This window comes from Parasteatoda tepidariorum, chromosome 6 (genome assembly GCF_982258835.1).
Source record: "Parasteatoda tepidariorum strain Cologne lab strain chromosome 6, Ptep-v5.0, whole genome shotgun sequence".
Lineage (NCBI taxonomy): Eukaryota > Metazoa > Arthropoda > Arachnida > Araneae > Theridiidae > Parasteatoda > Parasteatoda tepidariorum.
In genome coordinates, this window is record NC_141760.1 from 51,681,508 (window position 1) to 51,699,855 (window position 18,348).

At 29.8% G+C, this 18,348-nt stretch overlaps 1 protein-coding gene across 3 annotated transcripts in view; it reads left to right on the plus strand.

Moving 5' to 3' along the window:
* Smg5 (Smg5 nonsense mediated mRNA decay factor) overlaps positions 1-18,066 on the plus strand; it is a 56,037-nt gene extending 37,971 nt beyond the window's left edge. For 2 of the 3 annotated variants that reach the window (XM_087165844.1, XM_087165843.1), the window contains exons 17-24: positions 6,746-6,900; positions 10,805-10,963; positions 11,596-11,661; positions 12,269-12,425; positions 13,886-13,976; positions 16,238-16,318; positions 16,411-16,553; positions 17,708-18,066. In XM_087165844.1, the coding sequence (XP_087021970.1) occupies positions 6,746-6,900; positions 10,805-10,963; positions 11,596-11,661; positions 12,269-12,425; positions 13,886-13,976; positions 16,238-16,318; positions 16,411-16,553; positions 17,708-17,775 (920 nt within the window). In that variant the 3' untranslated portion in view covers positions 17,776-18,066. The remainder of the gene's footprint in view (positions 1-6,745; positions 6,901-10,804; positions 10,964-11,595; positions 11,662-12,268; positions 12,426-13,885; positions 13,977-16,237; positions 16,319-16,410; positions 16,554-17,707) is intronic. The other variant, XM_087165845.1, reaches the window with a different exon arrangement.
* Positions 18,067-18,348: the final 282 nt, after the last annotated feature.

Genomic DNA, 18,348 nt, shown 5'->3' on the forward strand with positions numbered 1-18,348 from the left:
TAATGTTCTACATGCCCTAACCTTTTCTTCCCCACTTTTTGAAAAAGGGCAGCATTATGTCTGATATTTTACACTCTCCAAAATACAAAAATGAAATTATTGTTTGAACAATTATTATTTTTTATAGAAAAAGGTGTTTTTATTACATAATTTTTTTTTAATAGTTTAAGTTTTAAATTGTGCAGCAAAATAAATGCAATTTTATGTTGATTCCAAAAAAAAAGCATTGACTTTCTTTTAAATTTATTTTTATCATTATCAGGGGCCACGCATAGCATTCGCTAGATGCGATAAAACTTAGATTTGGCGAATAAAAATGTGTTTTGCCAAATGACTTTTTCTACTGGAAAGAAAAATGTATATTGAAAATTGTTAAGATTTGCATTTCACGAAGGCTTTTGATAATTTTCAAATACTTTTGATATTTGGCTAATTTAGTAGAATAATTTAAATCCTTCGTGTCGGGCCTTATTATGTAATGTTTGCAAACTTTTCACTTACGCACTGACTTCAAGGACCACTTAAAAGAAAGAAAAAAAGTATAAGGAAAAAAAGTTCTGTAACAGTGAATTTTGAAATGGTTTGGTAACATTTTTGTAATTAAAACATTATTGTTAAATTTTTAATCAGGGATATTTTAATAGAACATAATTTAATTAATTTTTTTCATTTTAAAGTATAACAAAGCATATGTATTCAGTAGGTTTTAAAAGACAATATTCCTCATTCTTAGAAATAGTTTTTAAAAAATGTTTTCCTAAAATCTGAGCAAAAGAAAAAGAATAAGAAAGATCTATTACACTGGATCAAGCAACAAGTTCCTTTTAATACAAGATGAAAAATATTTGATTGTTTTTTTTTTTTTTTAATAGTTTCTGTTGGCGCATGCGCACCATTCCCTAGCGGAACGAGACATCTCTTCTCCTATGAGACTCGATAAACATTAGATGTGGATAAATACCTCTTTAACCCTTTCGAAATCCACAATATCTCCAGCTGTTGTTATTGTTTATACCTAATGTTGTTGTTGTTAATAAAAAACAAAAAGTGCAGCTGGTGGTCCGTCGTTATTTACTAAATTATCAAGCGTGTTGGTTTTAGGCCGACATTGTCTGGCACGTCGAGCACACGGAGCGCTCGAATCAAACTACAACTATGGATACAATAGCGAAACTAAATAAAGCAAAAATTTCCTTGAAAGGAAATATTACTCGAATACAAACCTTTGTCGATAGTATATCTGAAGATATTCCTAATAATACCATACTTGAAGTGAAATTGAAAAAAGTCGAACTATTACAAACTAAGCTTGATGAATTGAGAGTGCATTCTTTCGGTGTTGAAAAAGTAACTGATCAAGAATTAGAGGAATTCGAAAAAGAAATTGAACAATGCGAATCTCGTCTAGAAGATTTGGAGGTAAGCCTCAAACTTATAATTGATTCTAAAAAAGAAACTGTATCAACTGTAAACGATGTTAAACAAAGTAATCAAACTGAAAATATAACTAACACAAAAATTCCACCTATTATACTTCCAACATTCTCAGGAAGATATGAACACTTTAGTACCTTTAAAAATCAGTTTGATGACTTGATCACCTCTAATGATCAACTCACTCAGTCGCAAAAACTTTATTATTTAAACTCATGTCTCTCAAATGAAGTAAAAGAATTTGCTTCCACATTTGACACATTTTCTTCATTATATGAAGCACTCGATTCACGTTACGATAATAAAAGATTAATCGTTGATGTGCATGTAAATTCCATCCTAAATTTTAAAAATATAGAACGTGAAAATGCTACAGAAATTCGTGCAATGATAGATTGCATTCAAAAGAATTTAAGAGCTTTAAAAGTGTTAAAATATGAACGAAACGATTTATTTGACATTTTTCTTCAAAACATAATGCTTAACAAATTAGATAAAGAAACTCGAAAGAATTTCGAATTAATACAAAAAACAAAAGAAGTTCCGTCATACGAACAATTCATTACATTTTTAGAACAACATGAAGCTGTTCTCTTATCGGTAAATCGAAATTGTTATTCAGAAACGAAACAATTAAGAAAACAACTAATTTCCCATTTAAAAACAAAACTGTTTTGATGAATGAAAATATAGAGAATAAAAACTGTGTAATTTGTTTGAAAGAATCACATCCTATATTTCGCTGTGATAAATTTTTGAAATTAACACCACATAAAAGATTTGAACTGGTTAAATATCATAAACTATGTGAAATTTGTTTGAGAAAAAATCATAAAAAGTGGGAATGTAAATCGTCTTTTGTATGTAATTGTGGTCAACGCCATTCGAATACATTATGTTTCAGACGAGCTATCGCTGAGAACAGAAAACAGCTGGCGTCAGAAAATCAAATCGCTGACTCAGCATTCGAAGGATCAGAAATAAAAAATGAAAATAAAAGCTCTCTTCATAATGCGGTTTTAAGTAATACTTCTAATGAAAATAAAAAAATGTTTTATTATCTACTGGAAATATTCTCTTGCAAAAAAGGGATGGGTCATTAATTAAATGTAGAGTTATTTTCGATTCGGCATCAAATGTTAATATATTGAGTAAGAGAACTAGTGAAATTCTTGGGATTAAATTAGAAAGAATCCAAACATCCGTGGCTGGACTTAATTCGACTAAACAAAACCTGAAAGGGAAATTGAGTACTATCATTTCAAATAAAAGTGGTAGTTTTAAAGAACCGATTGAATTCTTAGTCGCAGATAAAATTACGGGTCTGACTCCAAGTGTCAGCTTAGATATATCGAAAACGAAAATACCCAAGTTTTTTGAGTTAGCGGATCCTTCATTTTTTGAAGCGAAAGAAGTTCACGCTTTATTAAATGCTGATGTTTTCTTTAGAATAATTAAGGATAACGTTTATAAAGTTAATGAAGATTTGTTGTTAAGAGAAACGGAATTCGGATGGATCGCGAGTGGTAGACTCGATGATCAAGGAATGATCGAAGAAGTAGAGAGTTCTGAATCAAAGCTTGATAGACCCTTGTTCTATTTACCACATCAGGCCATTAAAAAAGAAGGTCGCGTTACAACTTCAACTCGAATAGTGTTTGACGCAGCATCTCACCAGGTAGACGAACTTTCATTGAATGACTGTTTATGGCCTGGTCCAAACCTTTACCCTAACCTTTTCGATATACTTATCAACTTTAGACTAAGCAGAGTGGCTATTTCATCAGATATTCGGCAGGCTTTTTTACAAATTTGCATTGCGGATAAGCACAAGGATACAGTACGATTTCTGTGGACAGACAGTGATCCTCGTTTAGACTCAAAACCAAAACTTCGAATTTATCGTTTAAAGAGATTACTTTTCGGACTTAACACTAGCCCTTTCCAACTAGCAGCCACCATCAAACATCACATTCAAAAATACAGAGAGGAATATCCCACGACTGTACATCATCTAGATTCTTACATGTACGTAGATGATTGGATAACAGGTCAAGATACCCGAGAAGAGGCACTTGTAATTTCCCGAAGAGCGAAGAAAATCATGAAGGAAGCTGGAATGGAGATGAGAAAATGGATTAGCAACGGCAATGTCGGCCTAAAACCAACACGCTTGATAATTTAGTAAATAACGACGGACCACCAGCTGCACTTTTTGTTTTTTATTAACAACAACAACATTAGGTATAAACAATAACAACAGCTGGAGATATTGTGGATTTCGAAAGGGTTTAAGAGGTATTTATCCACATCTAATGTTTATCGAGTCTCATAGGAGAAGAGATGTCTCGTTCCGCTAGGGAATGGTGCGCATGCGCCAACACACCGCCCAGCCTTGCACTGTTCACATGCAAGAACTTGACAATTTTTTTTGCACTTATACATTTAACATATAATTTTACAAAACTTTAACATTATTGAGTATTATAACTTTAACATAACTAATACTCAATCAGAATCTTTGAGATACATTTAACATTTTTTACATGAAACTCTAATAAAATACAAGTGTTACATAAAATTATATACAAATATTTAGATGAATATACAACTATTTAATTTTCTATCGGCAGTACACTCAATCTGGAAACTGACCTTTTATATACTCCCTTACAAGTTTTTACTTCAACTACCCTTATTAGATTATCTTGTCCAGGATACAGTTTTACTACCCGACCCACGACCCATTTGCATGGGAGAAGGTTTTCTTCTTTTATCAAAACCATATCCCCGATTTTTAAATTTTTCTGATTTTTTACCCATTTTTTTCTTTGCTGTAAGCTATTCAGGTAAGAAAGGCTCCATTGTTTCCAGATAGTTTGTACTGACTTGGTAATTCTCTGCCAAGAGTTTAAACGACTTGGCTCGATATCAGTTAGGGATGGTTCAACTATGGCCGTTATCGGCCTCCCTATTAAGAAATGTGCCGGTGTCAGCACTTCTAAATCTTCAATATCAGAACTAAGAGGTCGAGAGTTCAATATTGCCTCTATTTGAGTTACGAGTGTTAAAAATTCTTCGTAATTAAATTTAGAGTTCCCTGCTACACGCTTAAAATGAAATTTAAATGATTTAATGTTTGCTTCCCAAAGTCCTCCCCAATTTGGGCTCCTTGGGGGAATAAAGCTCCATTCATATTTTTCTTCGTCAAAAAATGCAAATAATGATTCCTCTCGATCCCTTATTATCTTAAACAAACAATTAAGTTCTTTATTAGCTCCTACCATGTTAGTTCCGTTATCTGAAAATATTTTACGACATTTACCCCTTCGGGCAATGAATCGTTTAAGTGTCGCTATGAGATCTTGCGAAGTCAAGTCACTGATTGGCTCAAGGTGTATAGCCTTTGTTACTAAACAGATAAATATACAAACGTAGATTTTAATTTCAGGACCTTTCCTCTGATATTTATTTTTAATAAAGAATGGTCCGCATAAATCTATTCCAGTAGAACTGAAAACTTTATCAGGTGTTATTCTTTCTTTTGGCAAATTACCCATCTTTTGATTATACTCCTTAGGATTTGCTTTAAAGCAAACTACGCAACTGCGCACGATTTTTTTGCACAAATTCCTGCCATGAATGGGCCAATATTTTTGTCTAACCTGAAAAAGTAGATGTTGTGCACCAACATGAAAATACTTAACATGATAGTATTTAACGATTATTTCAGTTAATTTACATTTAGAAGGCAATAAAATGGGATGTTTACTCGAGTACGATAATTGAGAATTTTCTAGTCTGCCACCCACTCTCAATAATCCTTCTTCATCTAGAATAGGTGATAGATTAAAGATCTTACTTTTATTGGAAACGCTACCTCCTGACTTTAGAGCAGTTAATTCTTTTGGAAACTCTTGCTCCTGCAAGCAGCGAATTAGATAGGTTTAAGCATTGGACAATTCTTCTACCTTCAGAGGACCAAGAATCCTTTTCTCTGGATTTCTCAAGTTATGAATGTACCTGAAAAGATAACTACAAATTCGAACTATAGTTAGAAATCTATTGCTACGATTAATCAGATTATCAAAAAAGGTTTTGTCATGATTTAAAGTCAAGACTGTAGTTTCTGCTGAGTTTTTGGATTTTAGTTCTGATAAATATTCTTCTTCATTTGGCACTGGACAGTCAAATTCACTCACGAGTTCATCGGACAACAAAAATGAAGGACCATGACACCACTTTTTGCTGTGTAGAAGCGACTCTGCACTGAGACCTCTTGTCAACAAGTCTGCGGGATTTTCCTTTCCGGCGCAGTGAAACCAAGTATTAGGATCAGTGAGCTTAGTGATTTCTCGAACACGATTAGCGACAAATTGTTTCCATTTTTTCTGAGATCTCCTAATCCAAAACAAAACTACTTTTGAATCGGTCCAATGAAACACTGTGCACTGTCTTTTCTGATTGATGATTTTCAGCACTTTGGAACTCAGACGTGCAGCTACTAAGGCTCCTGGAAGCTCAAGTCGAGGCAAAGTAACTCCTTTTAGTGGTGCAACTCTGCTTTTTGAAGTAACGAAATTTACATACACTTTGTCTTGTATTTTAAGTTTCACATAAATGGTAGCTCCGTATGCAAGTTTCGAGGAATCACAAAAGACGTGCATATCTACGATGTCACTATTACTGTTAGAATCTAGCACAAGTCTTGGAAATCTAAGTTCTCCCAGGAGCGGTAACTCTTTACACCAATTTTTCCAACTTTCCATAATGCTGGGAGGGAGATTCTCATCCCACGAAACTTTCTTTTCCCAAAGTTTTTGAATAAGGCATTTCATCCGTATTGTGAAGGGAGTAAGTAATCCCATTGGATCAAAAATCTTTCCGATGGTCTGCAGAAGAAATCTTTTGGTATTTCGGCAGTTTGAAACGAATTCTAAAATACCTTTTGTGTCTAATATCAAGCAGTTTCAATCCTCCTCCCCAGAAATCTTTGCAAAGTGTAAGTGGGAGGTTATTTTTTTTAAAAAACAATTCAATAATGAATAAGATTTGTTATAATTTTCCTGTGACATACTTTGAGATTACTGAAAATCATTGCATACAAAACTGAGAGAGAAAAGATGGTTTGTAAGTTAATACTGAAGTTTCATTTTTTTAAAAGTAAATATATATAATTAAAAATTTAATTCGATGTATTTAATCTTTAAATTTGTTCTGATAATTTGTATTTAATTAATTTTTAACATGTGTGTTTTTTTATGCAATAATTGTATTTTTTTTTTTTTTAAATATTTTGTATTTTATTTAGACATATCTAATTTTTCTTCATACCATGAAAACTGGCAACAAGTTTATCCTCTTCCAGAAGATATTTCCTTGCAAGGATTTTCATTATTGAAGGAGATTCATACCTTGTTACATTTTGACATTTCTAGTCGAAGAAAATCATCATCAGTAGTACAGGTAAATTTTTTATGTCAATAGTATAGCTTTTATACATGAAATATACTTTTAAATCTTTGCGCTTTTCAGTACTCTGTTTTAAAGTACTTTTTTGGCACTGCAATCCTGTTATTTTTAAGTTACATAATAAATAAATGCTACTTGATATTTAAAATTTTCATTTGTTAACAAATAAAAATTTTGTGTAATTGAACAAAAGGAAAGAGTAAAAGAGTTTCATCTCACGAATGAAGTATTTTACTACTAGTATTATTAATTGTTATTCCGTTTTAAAAATATAAATTGTGATTTTAAATATATATTATATATACATCTATATATGTTCAATTTTATTTTAATCATCAACTTCATAATTAGTTATGAATAGTAATAGGCATTAGGGCTGGACGATATAGAAATTTCTTAAATCGATATAATCAACACTTTTATATCGCGATATTAGGTTATATCGATTTAACCATCTAAACAACAAAACTAAGAAATAAATCCACAGTACCCCTTCCTCTATTCAAATGTATTGTTTTTTTTTAACTCATTTACAGTCAACTCCTAGTCCACAGAAATTTTGACAAAGTTGTTCTGATTATGAATAATTTTTTGCAGATATTCAAAAGCTTATTTAAATACTACAATTTACTAATTTTACTCTGTAACTTTTCACTAAAGGTATTGGAGAATATTGTTTACCTTTTTCTTTTGCATTTATTTTATTAGTAAAAAAAATTAAAAACTTTCACTTTCTCTGTACATATATAAATAACTATACATTAATATTTTTATTGAAAATATGCTTAAATGAACTAAGACTAGTTTAAAATTCATCATCATGCCTGCGCTCTAGTTTTTAGATTGCACCTGGAAATTTCCCATTCCTATCATAATTTTTTTACTTTAATAAAAAATATGCTTCGTAAAAAGTCACTTTTGAAAGTTTGCTGTTAAAATATATATATATATATATATATATATATATATATATATATATATATATATATATTGAAAATTTGAAATTCATATTTTTTTTCTGAGCAATGAATCAAACTATCTTACTTGATTTTATAAAGTGTATTACTATTTATAATTTGTAGTAAGTGGACAATTTTTAAAAGTATCAGGAATATAGTGCTGGAGAACTTTAAATGGAATTCAGACTTTTTATTATTTCCAAAGTAATTTTAGTCATAATAATAAAGATTTTATTTAGTATTCAGCAACTCCAACGACGAAAAAAAGGAAAAAAATATTTTTGAACAACCAGTATAATCAAAAACTGTAAATGTTTTTAACTTTTACAACATGTTATAGCTTTGATAAAAAAGTTTGGATGAATTTCAACAGAAATAGCATGTATTTTCACGAAAATATAAATTTTTTTTTTTTACTTATGTTCATTGCTATCTATTTGTTTCAACTAAATGATTTTTTCTGAAAAAGGAAGGTGCAATTTTCTCTAGTTACCAAAACAGCAATTATATGTTTGGGACACAGAATTTAAAATTTAATGAAGTGAATAGATTTAGTGATAGATTCACCCCCCCCTCCCGGCAATGACAAAAAAGAAGTATATCAGTAATAAGATGCAATTTCCTTTTATTCCAAATTTAATTTTTTTAGTTGTTATTGTTGCTGTTAATTTACGTCGCACTAGAGCTGCATAATGGGCTATTGGCGACGGTCTGGGAAACATCCCGGAGGATGATCCGAAGACATGCCATCACAATTTTGACCCTCTGCGGAGGGGATGGCACCCCTGCTTTGGTAGCCCGACGACCCGCGAGCTAAATCGAGCACTTTACGGTAGCACAGTTTAACGAGGACCAATACCGCACACCCTCGGTCCCTATGCAGACTGATCCAAGTGGTCACCCACCCGCACACTGACCGTAGACAATGATGCTTGACTTTGGTGATCTGCTGGGAACCTTGTCTTAACGATCAGTCCTCTGTGGGACTTAATTTTTTAGTAAAATACGTTTAAGGTAAGATTTTCCATATCAGCACCAAAGTAATCGCTAAGCATCGGTGACTTCCGGCAGCAGCACGCAAGAAACTAAATAAAAACAGCACCACTAAAAAAGGCTAATTTGAAAGTTAAAAATCGTTAACTTCCCCTTTCAATATTTTTTTACAATTGATTCCAAGTAAAACAAAACTGCAACTTCAGTAGACGCAAAAAAACAGGTACCGAACAATACGAAAATAGACCCGTAATGCACATGCCTCAAAAAGATAAATCTCTAAACTTAACATTGTGCACGCGAGAAACTACAAAAAAAAATAATAATAAATTTAAAAAAAAAAAAAAAAAAAACATCACGATACATGTCTTATTCGAAAGGTGAAATCTTTTAACTGCGCATGCATTACGGGGCTATTTCCGAACGATACGGAAATAGCCCCGTAATGCGCCATAAAAAGATAAATCTCCCAACACGCGAGAAATTAATGAAAAAGAATAATAATAAATAAAAAGATCACAAAAAAAGGCAGTTACGGAAGATAAAATTAGTAAATTTCCTAAACATTTTTTTACAATTTATTCCAATTAAAACAAAACACCAATTTTATTTAGCGACTTCAGTTAGCGCGAGCAAACAGAAACCGAACGGTACGGAAAGAATTAATGTAACATACACGCTGAAAGAAAACCCGGTAAGATATTTAAAGATATTACGGAAAGAAACTCCGCAATGCATGTGCCTTAAAAAAGACAAATCTCTAAATTTTATAATACACACGCGAGACACTGCAAAATGATAATAAATAAAAACATCACAAGAAGAGTTTAATTCGAAAGGTGAAACTCGTTAACTCCTTCCGGGCAAGTCACTAAATATTTTTTAACAATTTATTTTAAGTAAATCAAAACACCAATTTTATTTTGCGTTTTCAGTTAGTAAGAGCCATAAAAGATAATGATTTCATGTGCCATAAAAGATAAATATCTCAATTAGATAATAAATATTTTTAATAAGGATTTTATATATAATATTTGAGAAATATTAATTTTTTAACGCTATATTTGTAAGAAATTTCTTTAAATAGTTTGAAATGATTAGTTTAAAAACAAAATTCTCAATGCAAAAGAGGAGAAAAAATATAACACCTATTTCAGAAATCAGGATATGTAAAATTGAAGATGGGAATTTTCCCTCCTGCACGAGCAAGATATCCTAAAATCGGAATTCTAAAAGAGAAGACAATCACATACACTTAGTGGTAAAAAATCCTCCGCAAATATCGATATAAACTTGAAATCTGAATGAGGAGATTCAACTGCACCGATCCCTGCTATATCGATCTGAATGAGGAGATTCAATTGCACCGATCCCTGCTATATCGGAGTTTTTTTTTCAACCGCCAAATATCGATATAACCTAGTGAATTAGTTTTGAATGAAGAGATTCAATGGCCCATTCCGATTTAACTATACCAACCCCTGCACCAGATGTGATTTTGGCAAATAGCCAAAGAAGTTGAGCGCACGTGTTACCAAGAGAATGAGTTGATAGTTGACCTTGAATCTTTCCCTTACTCTGCGGCAGATCGGACTCTGTTCTGTACATTCTCGCAATGATTAAACCGGTGTTTCACTACATCGGAGAGAGCAACATCGATTTAGCGTTTGCTGTCATGAATAAATCGATTTAGTAGAGTCGAAATGCTCACTCCGGAATTTTGTTGAAGATGAAATGGATAAATCGGTATTACGATGTTGGAGTTAAATCGATATATAGTCTTACATCGGTATAAAGCCCAGTCCTAATAGGCATCTAATTATTAATGTACTTTTTCTTTCTTTCTTTTTTGTTTTGTTTTGTTTTGCTATTTGATTGTGTTATTGAAGTTTTATTGAATATTTTTACAAAATATATGTGCTTTAAAATTAACTATCTTCATACAGATATACATGAGAATACAATGCTTACTATCATTTGGAAAGTGCCTTATTAAAGCTTCTGAATCCTCTGTTGATTTTGATTTAGAAAAAAAGAAATATTATTTTAATTTGTGTAACAAAGCTAAAGAGACAGATAAAGAGGAAATTAGTTTACAAAAATCAGTAAGTATTTCCTCCTTTTTTTTTACTTTCGTACGATACACTGAACTTCATTTGATATTTTAGAATGAATTTCTGCATAAATTATTTTTAAGTATTATAAATTTCTAGCTTTCTTTTCAGTAACATTTTTTAATATTTTCTAACAAGATTTAAATTAAGTCCATTTAAGTTTAAGGTAAATAACTTCTTTTTGTTGATTTTATATTCTTATTTTCAAAAAAAATTTGACTTAAAATTTTACTTGTCTAGTGTTTAGAAATTTTTTAACATGTAGTGGTTTCTGGAATTAATTATTTCCTGAAAAAATATACATTTAATGCAATTTTTAATGCAATAAATTAATTTAAATGTGTGTAATTTAACTATCTTTTTTTTTCTCTTAAAATATTTAATAATTTTTAGCTTAGCACAGAAGATTTTTTTTAAGATAAATTTCTTTAGTTTACTCTTTTAATTTTCATGAATAGCCACATAAATGAAATATTAGATTAGTTAATAAGCTTTTTTTTTTATTCCAATTCAGTTCTAGCAACATACATACAGGTTTTTTTTCTTTTCTGTGTATTCTGTTGTAACATTTATCACCAAAATTAAAATAAAGAACTCTTGTCAAAAAATTTTCATATTTTTAGGTGAATAAAGATGTAGAAACTAAAAAACAGAAGTTCATGAGGAGTATGGCTCATTTATGGTTAAAGGTATGTATAATTTTCTACATTGAATACTTGTTTACAATTCTTGTTCTATCAGGCCAACCATTCTTAAAAAAAGATAGATATTAAAAAATTCTGATTGTTCAGAATTTTGACTTTCTGATAATGAATGCTTACTAGTGTTACAAAATTTTAAAAAAATGTAATTTTCTTTGAAACTTAATGAAACAAAAATTGTGCTCCAGGGAAAAAAACACATTTGTTTTAATACAAGTCTTTCCTTAGTGTAGTTTTCTTGATTTTTGAAAAGAATCTTACAAGCTTTCAAATTCATGGACATTTTACACATTATGTTTGCACACAGATTCAATATTTTTGAAATTTCAAAGAAAATTAAATAGTTTACAAATCTTAAAATGGTACTTATCTACATCTTGTTAACTTTTTACCAATACTTCCTTTCTAGTTATATATACATAATGTAATATTGCCTTTTTACATGTTGGAAAATAAAAGATGTACATTAAAATGCGTGATTATTATATTCCTTTTTCATGAATTATTGTTGATTGTTGTACATTTTGATCTTAATTTATTTTAAATGTGAAATATATTTTAAATATGTTTATATATATATATATATCATCTTTAGGCTGAAGTAAATGATTTGGAAACATTAGTTGAAGGTGGATCTTCTCCCCAACTTTCACCATATTTAGTAGTAGATACTAGTGTCTTATGTTGCAATTTAGTGTCATTAAAACAGCTTGTGTTTTCTAAACGATTCATCATTGTTATTCCACAAATTGGTATGTACTGTTAATACTAGGTGATTCATTTACTGGATCTATTGTGTTTCTTTAAGAATTTGGTCTTAAATTGCAACTTTTTAGTTTTTATCATGTAGCCTTTCTTCTTTTCTTTAAAAAAAAAAGATGTTTTGCACTATCATGTTATTGTTTGGCAATTCATTCCCTGGAAAACTCCGGGGAAATGCTTTGCTAAAAACCTGAAAAATTAAAAATTTCAGGACTATAAAATAATTTTTTAAAGCAAAAATGTCCTAATTTTTGACATAAAAATTAATTTTTAAGTAATTTTTTACCCTCAAAAGTTGTTGATTTTGCTACTCAAATGTGTCATAAGATTAGTAATTTAGATAAGAAAAAAGGTTTTATTGAAATTTTATGAAAATCTATTTACTCTAATGTTTGAATAAATAATTATAAGTTTCAATTATTACCTTTTTTTTAGCCATATATAAAAGTTTATGTCTTTAAAATTCTTGTCATTAGTGATAATAAGTGATTAAAGATAGTCTTTTCTTTTCAATTTCTTAAAAATGTTGGGAATTATTTAAATTTAAGCTTCGAATTTGAATGTGTATACTAATATTGATACAAAATACAGTACAGAACCCGTTATCCGGAAATCAGAAAACCGGAACGAAATTCGATAAATTTTCCGGCTATTTTTAAAAATAATAATTTTTTTTTTCCTCATAAGATTTTAGGATTTTTTATTCTTTTTTGAAAGATGTTTACCTTACCATCATTTTGAAAATAATCATTAGTGTATTACTTCATCATTTTTTCTTCTTTTTAAGATTATTTCCAAATATTGTTTTTTTTAGTTGGGTTTAACAATAAAAAAAATGGCTTTTTGTAGCGATTCAGAAAACCGGAAAAATCAGTTATCCGGAATAGCAATGGTCCCGATCGTTCCGGATAATGGGTTCCCGACTGTATTACTAAACAGTATGTAGGAATTATAATGTTTTTTGTGTTAATAATGATGCATCTAAGTTTGGAATTTACTCTCCTATGATTTTATTTTTGTTTATCGTCTGCCAATATTAATTACATATTTTCTTTATTAATATTGTGTTGTAATGTATATTATTAATTATTTAGAAATCTTCCTTCAAAAGTTTCCATGTAAATCAAAAATAAAGCACTTGAAGTTGACATAGATTTTTAAAAAATCTTGATATTTTTGTATGAAGATTTTTTTTATAATCCGTTACAGTTGATAAAATTTTTAAGAAGTTTTTCTAGTGTAGCCTTTTGAAAAATTCACTTTAACTTGACTTGCTTTATTTTTGATTTACATTTTAAGCATTAAAGCCTTTCATTGTATCAATTGTGAAAGTATTTCACAGACTTTATGAATTTCTATATTTTATAGAGAAGCATGTGCTTATAGGCATTGAATCAGAGTCTCTAATTTTTAAATTTTCATGCTTATCTAATGTATTTACTTTTTACAGTTATTGAAAATTTAGATCAGTTGAAGAAAGATAGCATTGGAGCTCGAGAAGCCATTCGTTGGTTGGAATCTGAACTCCGCAAGGGTTGTCGGTTAGTTAAACTATTTAATATTTCTTTCAGGATTAAATTATGATCTAAGAAACACCTCATTATTTATTTTAATAAAATAAATATTCCTGTAACTCTTACTTATAAAATCTAAAGCAATACTGCCTATTAACACTGCCACTTAGACCTCCAGTACTTTACAGTATAGCGCCGATTTACCGGAGTTTCCTATTATCCAGATTGTTCCAAGACCGTGCATTTTCCCAATTTTCTTATTAAAAAATCTCTGAAATGGTTTTTTTATTTTCAGAATATCTAAAAGGGGTCAAAAAATGGCTTCCTTTGCTTCTTGATAACCTTGAAAAAAACATCACAGTCTATCCCCCCAGTTTCAATGTGGGTGTCTGATAAGGGTACAAGTTAATAAATATTGAACCTTTTAACAGGGTGCCTAGCCAAATTTTTCAAAAAGTATTTTTAAGCACGTTAGAAAAATATAGCTAGGCAAGGTTGGCAAGTTTTTGACCATTGACGGTTTTATTCGTCATGTCAGAATAGCCTTTTTGATGATTGTCAGAAACCCAAAATTTTGGCATATGGATGATTATTAGCTATTATAAATATGAAGTATTTCTAAATTAACATACATGTAAAATTGCAAGCGTTCCATCAATTATGTTCTTAAATTATTTTAATATAAAACTCTTTTTATTTTGAAGATTACTGTCAAAAACTCAAATTTTGGTGTATAAAATATTAAATAATTATAAATAAAAATTTGTTAAATTGCAATTTATTACAATCCCTTTATTTGTTTAATTATTGAAAATAAAAATACAGAAGCAATTATCTTATTAAAGAAAAAAAAGACTTGAACAATCATCTTATCTTTATATGTAAAATCAGTTTTTATTTACTTACTCTTAATATTCTCAATTAATTTTAAATTTAATGAAGATGGGAGAAGAAAATTTTGAGGTGATGAAGCTTTAGGATTCTTGATTGCTCTGGGGACCCACATGAAAATATGTAATGAGTGAATGATTCCGAAGTCAAGTTCAAGGATTATGGTACTGATCTATAAATAGAATAGAGCGTGAGAAGTCATTAGCTTGCCAGTGGTGAGGACGATGGCGCTTCACCGTTGGTGAAATTAACAAGAGAAATTAAGTTTTCTATCGCTATTAGGGAGAAAAAAAATTGACAATGTTTAGTTTGTCCCCATAATCAGCGAAAATTCGAGAGAGATTTTGGTTCGATTTCAGAAGGCAGAAAATGAATCCTGAAATTGAGAATCTCCTGCAAAATGCAACAGAGTTGCAGATGAGGGGGCAAAAATTCTTAACACTGTATTTAGCTCAGTATACGCACATGCTGACCCACAAGTATTTCGTGAAACATGTAAAACAGATAGCTGTTTTCATACACTAAGGACCAACGGTACGCCGAAATAGATTGAGGTTTAATTAATTGTGTAAACGTTGAATAGAATAATGTGCACAATGTCTTTTTGCATTATTCGTTGTGAAAAAAACTCTCATTTTGGAAAAGGGAAAATTAAGCATTTTTTAAAAGCACCCAATAAAAAAAGCACCTTTGAAGGTTTTTAAAAAATGAAAATAAGCTCCTTTAAGCACTTTTTGAAAACACTATGCAGGGCTGATTGTGCTCCGGAAAAAATCCGGATTTCCGGATTTTTCGCTAACAGTGATCCGGAGATCGAAGGTCCAGACGTTTAAAAAAATCATTGATCACATAAGTTTTTAGAAATCAAATTTTCAAAAGTGGAACTTAAAAACACAGTTTATTTTGTTTGTAAGGAAAAGCCAGATAAATTTTTTTATCAGTAAATAGTTATAATCATAAACTCAAGAAAGTAAGACATATTTGTAAATTTTAATTACTTCTCCTAGAAAAACCTAGTTTAAATTTTTTTCTCATTTTTCAATTTAAATATTTTTTTTTTTCAACTCAAGAAATTTTCCGGAATTTTGACTTGGGCTCACAATCACCCCTGACTATGCACCCTGTTAAAAAATGCTATTTGTAATAAGCTATAATAGGCGCTGCTACAGTTGTCAATGCTAAGCTTGGAAAAAGTGTTAAGATAAGTTACTTAAAACATTCTCATAGCCATTTTTTAAAGTTGTTGTCTGTATTTTCCATTATTCCTATCTACTTTGGTCCTGAGTAGTCTGAATAATCAGCGCTCTATTGTAGAACATTGCAGATAATCTCGTTGTCTGTTCCTTCTTTATCTGTAAGAATCGATAATTTTATGATTTCTTTTTAAAATTTAATAGATATATCAGAGCTCAGCGCCATGTTGAAAAAAGAAGTCTTGTTCCAATGAAGTATCCTAAGAAAAAAGAAAAAGATGCTTGGTATAATTTTTAAGTTTATTTCCCCACCATTTGCAATAGTTTGATGTATTGTTTAATAAATTCTTGTCTAAATTAATATATTTTATTTTTAGGGAATTTTATCAAATATTAGAATGTTGTTATTATCTTGTTGAACAACAAACAAATGGCAAACCAGATTGCCCACTGGTAACTTTACTTGTAGGATCTTTCCAACATTTGCCAGATAATGCCAGTGCTATTGCTCAATCTATAGGTATAAATTGTTTTTGAAAGATTTTCAATAAGTTTAATTATTTTTATTAATTGTAGAAAATTGTACTATTTTTTAGAGATACAGTAGAGTATTTATAGCAAAGAATTACTTTAATGAAGTAGAATCTTTTTGAAACAAAACTAATATGATTGATTAAAATGATTTACTTCTAAATTTCAAACAATCGGCTTATTTATGTATGTCTGTTAACATTTGAAAGAATTTTTTTTCTTTTAAATCTTTGGAACAATATAGAATAAATTACGAAAGCAAAAAGACATAATATTGGGCTATAAAATTAGTTTCAATTCTATCATATGTGCACAGTCAAACATTCTCTGGTTGAATGTTTATGGTAATTATAGTCATGTCATAATTTTTTTTTTTACATTTTATGTTCTTAAACTGTTAGCACCAGATATAGATGTCTGAATTCTTTGCAATTATAATTCATAGAGTTAAATTTTATTCATTCTAATTAGAAATTAGCATAATTTTTTTTAAACATAATTTTATTCTTTGCTTTTAATATCTCAATTAAACTGTTATTACGTGAAGTGTAAGACATACCATAACAAGCTTAAAATTACAGTTATAAATTATAAATTACAGCTTCAAAACTTTTTTTTAATTAGTTTTCAATCTTATCTTACTTTTCTTTTTTTTTTCTTACTTGGGTACAATGATATTGAATTATTTTAGTATTTGAAATAAATATCAGAAGTGAAACAAATGTTTTAACAACACAAAATTTCCGGTATATAAATTAACAATTATAAAGCAGTATTTTTCTACTGTTTCCTTTAGAATACAGCAGACATGGAGAACTAATACACCTTAGTATGAAAAAAAGCAGAATTATAAATTTTCTGTGCATTTGTTACATACAAAAAATTATCATTAGTTATTTTTTTCTCTTCATATTTGCTTTTTAAAAAGTTTCTTTGGAATCATGAGAAATAGAAAACTTGTTTTTATTTGTTTTCTTCTGAAGACTTTAAATGAAATATCTAATTTTTTGCAGGAAAATTAGTAATAGAGCAAAAGGCTACTATTTTAGTAACTTTTTATTAAAATTCTTGTTTTGATGTTATTTTTCTAACAGTGTAAATTTTCATTTCACTTGTAAAGGTAACACCATTCTTTCATTTCAGATGTTACAATTGAAAAACTTCGATCATTTATATCGAAATGGCGGAATTCCTCCAAGAACCCCGGTTGAAGCTGGAAAAAAAAACATTGCCAATTGAGTTTTCTCTTGAAAGTATATCTTTCGACATCCGGATGATGAAAGAATCATTTGTAAACAGAAGGTCAAGTATGATCCAAGAGTCAACTTCGCCTGATGATGCCACATACACGAATCATTATGCTCCTCTAACCCTTGCAAAGCTTTCAATGGTGGGTTAGAGAATTTTAAGGAAACTTTTAAGAGGACACAAAAACCAGATTTTATTACGTGTGAAAAAAAAGTACAAATGATTCAAAGCAAATAAATAGGTTTTCTTTCCAATGTTATGTCTCATTTCTTTATAATTCATAAAATTGGCAAAGTTTGCTCACAACCTTTATTGTGGTTAAAAAAAAAAAAAGTTTCCTCTATTTTAATTTGTTAGCATAATTCATAGCTGCCAGCATGAAAAAGAAGAAATCCATATTTTATAAAATGCATGTTTACTGTTATATAATATTTCAGGCCAATAAAATTTTAAAATTATCTGACATGAATAACTGAAGTTTCAATTTACGATTGAGGTTCCATTATATATATTTATTATATAACAGGGCGCGTAGG